Raw genomic sequence first — 9,917 nt, 5'->3', positions numbered from 1 at the left:
CTCTTCAGATTCAGATCTCATGATATTTTGATATTGAAAGTCAACATTCTGCTCCTGTTGATCATTAAATGTTATGACTCTAAAATGTTTTCATGCTCTAATGTTCAGAATCACGTTCCTCGTTCTGTCCATCGCTGCAGCTCCTCTCTTCAGCCTCTGTCTCTAACTCTTGGTTTTAGCTCCTGTCTCTTTAAGAGCCCCCCTCCTGATGAAGTCTGCTCTGATTGGTCAGCTGCTCCACTTTGTCAGATTGTCCTTGGACACGACGATTGATTGAGTGATAAACATTTGTAACATGACAATGTGTAAAACTAAAGATCTTTGAGTGAAGTGTTGTAACTACGGCAACTGAGAAGGTGGATATCTCGAGTTTAAATTATTTGTTATTCTCGTTAACGGCCACAACAATTAACGCAGAGAACTACAAGTAAGAAACGTCAGGTCAGTCGTCAGTGTGTCGTGACGGCAGAGAGATCAATCATTCAACAGTAGGCGGAGTCTCCCAGTAACCAGGATGTCAGGCAAAACAAAGCAGGAGACCGGGAACGTGACAAACTTTGTGTTTCAGTCTTCAGAACCCGTCACTGCTGATTGGACGACACTTCTCACACACCCACCGAACCAGACAAAAGGAACCATGAAGCTCGTCGACACGTTTTGAAGAAGCTTACAAACGTGACCCAGGCTTTGTTAGGGGGCGTGGTGGAGGGTGGGAGTCACATAAACAAAGAAAGAAATAATTGTGATTGAAGAGTATCAGAGCTTCAGCAGGAGAGGAGCGCCCCCTACTGAGAGAGGCCAACACAGTTAAATAGTTTGTCACGTCTTGTGAAGCAGAACTCATCTGGTGTTTTAGTTTCACGTTTATATTCTGGGTGAAGTTTTCCTTTAAAAACAGACGAAGCTCATTTTCATTTTAATAAACTTTATTTTAAATCCACAGAACTGAAGCGTCTTTAACAAAAGTTCTAGAAAATCTAAACCAACAGATTCTAATGAGAACAGGATTCATTACTGACATTTTGGAAAGGTTAGGAAACATTTAAAAAAAACATTGTCTTCAGTCTCGTCGTCATAAAGCGTCGTAGTCGTCGTCGTCCTCGTGCTTCCTCTTCAGCGACTCGCCCCCGGAGTTCTGTGACACCATGTTGGTGGTGATGAGGATGTTTTTGGAGCCAATCAGGGACGGGTTGATGAGGACATTGGAGACGGCCGGCGTGGATGGCGTCGCTATCCGGACAAAAGACAGAAGGTCATGATTGATACTTTTTTACTTTACAGGTTTCCGGCTACGTTATTTTGAACAGGAGATAAATAGAAAGAGTGGGAGGAGCCAGGTTCTTACTGGTTTTGGTTGTGGTCGTCTGAGAGGGCGGGGGAATCTGAACCGTGAACCTTTGACCCGTTAGAGATACCGGAGCTCCGACTTTAGTGGTGACGGACTGAACTGACTGAGTTCCTGCGGAGACGACACCAGTCAGAACAAACAGGTCCACTTCACTGTGCATAGCGCCCTCTACAGTCCCACAGCTACATTACAGGGAGTCTGGTCAACATAAGACTCACCGAGGGTCGGCGTGGTCGGTCTGCTGGAGACGGCACTGACACTGAGGCGAGGCACCGATATCCTGCCGGCAGACGACACCTGGAAGAAAAAACTCCTCACGTCACTGAGCTGCAGAAAGAACAGAAGACGAGGAGATGAAACAAGTTTTCACCTTCTTCTGAATCGACTTGAGTCGGTAGTTTGGCGCCGTCAGACAGTAGCGGTCCGGAGGAAGCCGAGGTCCCGTGTACGGTTTAATGAGCGGCAGAGGAGTCTGGTTCTTCTGCCTCGCAACCTCCAACAGGAACTGAACAGAGAGACACCACACATGTTACAACACCAATACACAACTATTAAACCACAACAACTCACAATGAAAATAAATGAACAATGTGAAACGTTTTCATGAGTCATTGTGACTTCATCATTATTTTTGTTGCATGAAAACAGAAATTTGTATCGCAACAGGCAACCTACATCTCGTGGTGGCGGCGAGGTGAACGACTGGTCCATGCGGCACTGGATCGCCAGTTTGATGTCGTCGGCATCCACGTTAGACTTCTTGGCGTGTGTTGCGTAGATTTTGGCGTCCTCGATGATGGTCGTTACGTATCCTGCGAACACGAACAGCAGGTGAAAGACTGACGATGACACATGAAAATAATGATTTCAGTTTGACTCTTTTCATTCAAGCTCTTGAACATCTAAAGACCTGACGCAGCACAGTTAGAGACCTGACTCTTACTTCCTGTTTCAACTCTAACAAGTGTCAGTGATGAGGGGAGGAGCTGAGAGACGACACGACTGTTTCCTCTCCTGACGCTTCTTATTTACATGGAACATCAATAAACATAAAACCAGCTTCATTATTTGTGTCCATCTCAGGCCTCAGCTTCATGTCGTCGACTCACTGTAGGTGAACTCCAACATCTGGTTGATGACCCGAGGTTCGTACTCTGTGATCCCCATGTCCTTCAGGATCTGGATCATCACCTGGAGGAACAACACAACTCTGTAAATAAACATGGACGAACCAGACTGTCCCAATTCAGGCTCCAACATATTCCAGGATTCATTGCGCTTCAGCAATGAACAGTTATTAGCTTAATTATCACGCTTCAGCTCAACCGAGCAGTTTCAGTGGTTTTCATCACGTCCAACTCCAGCTCGGTTGTTGTGGACTCTGACGGCAATAACGTCCGCACCACGCGATGGCAGCGTTCCTATCGGAGATATTTTACCTTCATTTCTGGAGGAAGTGAAGACACAGCCTGGGATCGTCTTTATATTTAAATATTTTATATACAGAAGAAACTTTGACAGACGAACAGCTGAGAATCAGAAGTGTGAGCGCTTTATTAAGAACACCTGTAGAATCCAATCAGCCAATCACGTGTCAGAACAGGTGAGAAGCTTCAGGTCAAGTTTCTACTTCAGCAGCTGTGAGGTCAGAGGTCAGGCTGAGGTAAGTAACAGTTTGAATAACTTTAACTTTAGAACTTTCACCTCAGTGAGTAATCAGATTACCTCAGTATACATAAACTGCAGCTTCCACTCACATAAACAACTACAACAGCTAAGCTAACAAGCTAGCAGAAAGCTATTGTTGTGAATGACGGTCCAATGCTAACGTTAGCAGCTACGCTAACTGTCGTTCGACGGCTCAGAGAAACGTCCGGTAACCGTTAGACGAACCGGTAAACGAACCGTTAAATGAACGGTTCCTGTAACGACAGGAACCGGAGTTGGATCAGAACCGCGGACACGGTGGATCGGAATGAAACTCGGTACCTGAGCATCTTTCGGGATCGTTTTCGGGGCAGACATTTTGATTTCCTCTGCAGTGACGTCACGTCTTCTTCCCTGGTTGCATCGCCTCAGACACAAACCTTTAGCGCCTCCTGCCGGTCAGGAGGAGAGTGGCGGTATTACACTGATGAGAGAGAGACAGAGACACAGACACAGAGAGACAGAGACACAGAGAGACACACAGAGAGACAGAGAGACAGAGACACAGAGAGACACAGAGAGACAGAGACACAGAGAGACAGAGACACACAGAGAGACAGAGACACAGAGAGACACAGAGACACACAGAGAGACAGAGACACAGAGAGACACAGAGACACACAGAGACACAGAGAGACAGAGACACAGAGAGACACAGAGACACACAGAGAGACAGAGAGAGACAGAGACACACAGAGAGACAGAGACACAGAGAGACACAGAGAGACAGAGACACAGAGAGACAGAGACACAGAGAGACAGAGACACAGAGAGACACAGAGACACAGAGAGACACAGAGACACACAGAGACACAGAGAGACAGAGACACAGAGACACACAGAGACACAGAGAGAGACAGAGACACACAGAGAGACAGAGACAGACAGAGACACAGAGAGACACAGAGAGACAGAGACAGACAGAGAGACAGAGACACAGAGAGAGACACAGACAGACAGAGAGACAGAGACACAGAGAGACACAGAGAGACAGAGACAGACAGACAGAGAGACAGACACAGAGACACAGAGAGACACAGAGAGACACAGAGAGACAGAGAGAGACAGAGACACACAGAGAGACAGAGACAGACAGAGAGACAGAGACACAGAGAGACACAGAGAGACACAGAGAGACAGAGACAGACAGAGAGACAGAGACACAGAGAGACACAGAGAGACAGAGACAGACAGACAGAGAGACAGAGACACAGAGAGACACAGAGAGACAGAGACACAGACACAGAGAGACACAGACACCAACACAGGAAGAGACAGAGCTTTAACAACAGAAATCCAGCAGGAGGCGCTATAGGAAAGCATACTGAACTGTGGGTGAGATCTTTTTTTATTAAAGTTTTAACACCTCAACTTTTAAAAATCCCACAGATTTGATCAAAAGTTACGATTCTTACTCTACATGAAATGTATGTTTCTTTTTTTTTAAACAATAGATAAAATCAGCTGATGATTAATTAAACAGACGAAAACTGATGTTTCATCAGAGATGAAATCGACCAATGAGCTGCGACGAGAAGGAAACGATTGATCTCGTCAGGTTTTAAGATTTGAATACGGTTGTTTTAAATGTTCATTACTGAAACATTTTAAATCCGGGTGACTCAGTTTTAAAAAGTCAAGTTAATAGTTTCGGTCACATAAAATTAAAATAAAGTAAAGTACGTTTCCGAGAGGAGAAGATTCAAATCAACACAGTGATTTTCTGCTCACGTGAGAATCTTTAACTTTCATGTAGATGTTTTTTTAATATTTTGTGAGTGGAGGTCAAACGTGCAGCAGACGACACCTGGATCACTTCCTGCTCCTCAGGACGTCCTGAAGAAATACAACGTTGTGTTTAGTTTGCTAAACTGATTTTTCCTGTGAAGTCGGTGCCTCTGGAGAAACTATGAGCGTGTGGTTGACTGAGAGGAAGGTTAATCATTTTAAAAACACACAGCAGCGTGCAGTCGTGGTTGTCATGACTTTATGGCGACGCTGTGTGTGAACGTGTCCATAAACTCTGCAGGTAAACACCAGGACGCCGTCAGCTGCCCCCAGATCTTTGCGTCAGAAACACCACACGTCTGCTCTTACTGTGGTTTGTTTGAACCCAACAGAAAACAGCAGGATTTTCTTCACAGAGTAGAAACTGTATAACGTCTCATTCAGAGACTTGAGATGATTCATTGTGTTTCTGTGAAGACTTGTTGGAATGTGTAGAAACATGGCGGCTGCTGTTTGATGCTGTGTGAGTTTTATCTCCGTTGGTCTTTAGGGGACATGAGTCAACCTCTGATAAGACTCCACAGCATCTTTATGACTTCTCAGAAGGTTCTTATCAAACGCACAGTTTCCATTCTTCATTTCACACTGAGGGTTTCAGCCGCTGTCACTTTACTCTCTGATGGAAAATGTCTCAATGAAAAGAGGAGAAAACTCTGCAGGAGGAGCAGAGACGAGGTGGAGCTGCTCCTGACAGGAAGTGTTAGCGACGCTTTGTGTTCACCGCTGGTAGTCGAGTCATGTGACCGATGAGAACCAATCAGAAGAGGACGTGAGCGTCATCGTTTATAAAAGTCTCAGTTTGAGTTCAGACTAAAACACAAACCAGAGTTTTTAAACTGAAACCAGATCAGTTCACACACGTCTCCACCAGTAACCATAGCAACAGTGATGACGTGTGGGCGGAGCCTGAAGAAATATTGACACAAGGCAACAAGGGTCACACAGGAAGCTAATGTGGCCATAAATATATGGACAACTTTCATTACTGATCCGATGACAACACACACACACACACAAATACACACACTCACACACACACACACTCACATACATGCACACACACAAATACACACACTCACACACACACACTCACACACACACACACTCACATACATGCACACACACAAATACACACACTCACACACACACACTCACACACACACACACTCACATACATGCACACACACAAATACACACACTCACACACACACACACACAAATACACACACTCACACACACACACACTCACATACATGCACACACACAAATACACACACTCACACACACACACTCACACACACAAATACACACACTCACACACACACACACTCACATACATGCACACACACAAATACACACACTCACACACACACACTCACACACACACACTCACATACATGCACACACACAAATACACACACTCACACACACACACAAGGTTTCTCTCTGTTAATGAGGAGTTTCTCCTCCACAGACTCAAAGTGCTGCTCATGGTTCACCTGTTGGTTTCTCTATAAGAAGAAGATCTGAAGCTCTTCACCTTCTGTGTGAAGAGTCTGGAGATCATGATGTTAGGATTTAATGAAATTGAATTGAATGAAACTCAGAGTCACATGTGAGGAGAAGAAGAAGAAGGAGAAGAAGAAGGAGAAGAAGAAGGAGAAGAAGAAGAAGAAGGAGAAGAAGAAGGAGACGTCCTCTATCTCAGTTTCTTCTGTTCAAACATGAACTTGGAATCATGATTCTGCAACAAGGTGTTGAAACATTCAACATTATCACAGGACGAAGGTTAATGAGGGGGAGGAGGTAACACAGAGACACACAGAGACACACAGAGACACACAGAGACACAGAGACACACACAGAGACACACACAGAGACACACAGAGACACACACAGAGACACACAGAGACACACACAGAGACACACAGAGACACAGAGACACACACAGAGACACACAGACACACACAGAGACACACACAGAGACACACACAGAGACACACAGAGACACACAGAGACACACAGAGACACAGAGACACACACAGAGACACACAGCCACACACAGAGACACACAGAGACACACACAGAGACACACAGAGACACACACAGAGACACACAGAGACACACAGAGACACACAGAGACACACACAGAGACACACAGACACACACAGAGACACACAGAGACACACACAGAGACACACAGAGACACACAGAGACACAGAGACACACACAGAGACACACAGAGACACACACAGAGACACACAGAGACACACAGAGACACAGAGACACACACAGAGACACACAGACACACACAGAGACACACACAGAGACACACAGAGACACACACAGAGACACACAGAGACACAGAGACACAGAGACACACACAGAGACACACAGACACACACAGAGACACACACAGAGACACACAGAGACACACAGAGACACACACAGAGACACACAGAGACACAGAGACACAGAGACACACAGAGACACACAGAGACACACACAGAGACACAGAGACACACAGAGACACACACAGAGACACACACAGAGACACACAGAGACACACACAGAGACACACACAGAGACACACAGAGACACACACAGAGACACACAGAGACACACACAGAGACACACACAGAGACACACACAGAGACACACAGAGACACACAGAGACACACAGAGACACACACAGAGACACACAGACACACACAGAGACACACAGAGACACACACAGAGACACACAGAGACACACAGAGACACAGAGACACACACAGAGACACACAGAGACACACACAGAGACACACAGAGACACACAGAGACACAGAGACACACACAGAGACACACAGACACACACAGAGACACACACAGAGACACACAGAGACACACACAGAGACACACAGAGACACAGAGACACAGAGACACACACAGAGACACACAGACACACACAGAGACACACACAGAGACACACAGAGACACACAGAGACACACACAGAGACACACAGAGACACAGAGACACAGAGACACACAGAGACACACAGAGACACACACAGAGACACACAGAGACACACAGAGACACAGAGACACACACAGAGACACACAGACACACACAGAGACACACAGAGACACACAGAGACACACACAGAGACACACAGAGACACACAGAGACACACAGAGACATAGAGACACACACAGAGACACACAGACACACACAGAGACACACAGAGACACACAGAGACACACACAGAGACACACAGAGACACACACAGAGACACACAGAGACACACAGAGACACACAGAGACACACACAGAGACACACAGAGACACAGAGACACACACAGAGACACACACAGAGACACAGAGACACACACAGAGACACACAGAGACACACAGAGACACACAGAGACACAGAGACACACACAGAGACACACAGAGACACAGAGACACACACAGAGACACACAGAGACACACAGAGACACAGAGACACACACAGAGACACACAGAGACACAGAGACACGCAGTCACAGTCCATTTAAAATATTTGATCGTTTGTAATTCTTTAAATTCGTGTTATATAATCGAAGTGAGTGTAACTTTTAGTTTTGCTGAAACGAGCTGATGTGGAAAAGGAGGGTTCTGTGGTTTGAGTTGAGTGGTGTGAGTTTGTCCTCAGGTCTTTTAACTGCGTCTAAATGAAAGTTTATGGCGAATGGCTCATAAAGAGGCTGTGTACGTCTGAAACCTTCTGTTTGTAGACCAGAGGTGAGAGGGCGGAGTCATGTGATGTTTTCATATAAACATTGTTGCTCCTCCTTTTTTTACATTTTACATTTGATGTTAAAGTCGAATGTCAACTTGAACGTTTAGACTTTTTATATTTTAATTGAAGCGTCACATATTTCCGATGTTTTACTGTCAGCCATTTTGTTTGGCAGAGATGACGTGTGGTCTGAAATGGCCGCCGCCCCAGTTCGACGTGTCACTTCTCAAACACTGTTTCCAGGAAGAACGAGCTGATTCCAAACAGATTCCTGATATTGATCCAGACAACAACAGGAAAATCACAAAAAAAATCTGGAGATAACGTGAAGTTTTCAAGCAAATGTTTTTAAAGATGATGAGACAGTAAAGGTTACGTAAGTTCAACAGGAATCAGGTGATCTGTGCTCGTTACTGTGACTCGCTGCCATGTGAACATTTGACCTCGCAGATAACGAGGATGTTGTTCCTCATTCACACACAGAGCGAAGTCATAAAACCTCCGAGCGGCTCCGCACTCGGCTGCTGAGGAAACGTTCGTACGGTGAAAAGTGAAACTGTACTTCAGGCTCTCACCTGTAGGAGGCCCCGGCCCTGACAGTGTTTATCTGTGGAAGCTACATGGTTAGCAATCATGCTAATTATGAATAAATGAATAAAATGACTTTATTGATCCCAAACTGGGAAATTCTTGTGTTACACTGTAAAACTATAAGATCAAAAACTATATAAAATATAAAGAATAAAATGATAAAAACTGAACATAATATGTGATTAGAGGTGGATGGATGAGTCCTCCAGGAGGAGCTGGACTACCTGTGCACCCTGATGGTGCTGCAGGTAGCGCCTCATGCTACCAGTAGTGACGAGGACCCGAGCAGAACACAGAACTAGAGTGAGTCAGGAAGGACCAGGAGACAGCAGCTGTCTGTGGACACCACATTAAAAACATTCCCTGTTGGGGCTCGTTTACTTTTGTCTCATTGAACCTGTTGTGACTTTGATTTGCACCAAAACAGAGAAACTGATTCACAATCACTTGTTCTTCTAAATGGACACATGGATCTTTACACTGAACATTAAGTTCCCTTACTTTATATTAAAAAAAATATATATATATATATACATACATACACAGATATATGTGACATTGAATATGATCAACAGATATTTGAAGTTTTTCTCATGTCTGTATCTCCGGCGGTGAATCCTCTGGCTGTCATCACGCCTCCTCAACAAACATGTCTGTGTCTCTGTGCTGAAACACTTTTACTGCCTCCACCCCCCCAATAAAGTTTATGGTGGCGAGGAGGCT

At 45.1% G+C, this 9,917-nt stretch overlaps 1 protein-coding gene across 3 annotated transcripts; it reads right to left on the bottom strand.

The window, feature by feature from the left end:
• Window positions 1-908: 908 nt before the first annotated feature.
• On the bottom strand, window positions 909-4,337 carry taf9 (TAF9 RNA polymerase II, TATA box binding protein (TBP)-associated factor). Of its 3 annotated transcripts, none has more exons than XM_020108965.2 (7): window positions 3,338-4,337; window positions 2,458-2,539; window positions 2,024-2,160; window positions 1,719-1,853; window positions 1,567-1,645; window positions 1,346-1,459; window positions 909-1,230 (listed from the first exon to the last, which is right to left on the bottom strand). In XM_020108965.2, exons 1-7 carry the CDS (start codon window positions 3,371-3,373, stop codon window positions 1,073-1,075), a joined length of 741 nt encoding a protein of 246 aa, XP_019964524.1. In that variant the 5' UTR covers window positions 3,374-4,337; the 3' UTR covers window positions 909-1,072. The 3 variants fall into 3 exon arrangements, with proteins under 3 accessions (XP_019964524.1, XP_019964523.1, XP_019964525.1); XM_020108964.2 differs by having other exon boundaries at window positions 3,254-3,388; XM_020108966.2 differs by lacking the exon at window positions 3,338-4,337 and adding an exon at window positions 2,788-3,131.
• Between the last annotated feature and the right edge of the window lie 5,580 nt (window positions 4,338-9,917).

Source organism: Paralichthys olivaceus, chromosome 15 (genome assembly GCF_024713975.1).
Source record: "Paralichthys olivaceus isolate ysfri-2021 chromosome 15, ASM2471397v2, whole genome shotgun sequence".
Lineage (NCBI taxonomy): Eukaryota > Metazoa > Chordata > Actinopteri > Pleuronectiformes > Paralichthyidae > Paralichthys > Paralichthys olivaceus.
Note: the sequence above shows the minus strand (reverse complement) of the source record. Positions and strands in the feature narration are given on the sequence as shown.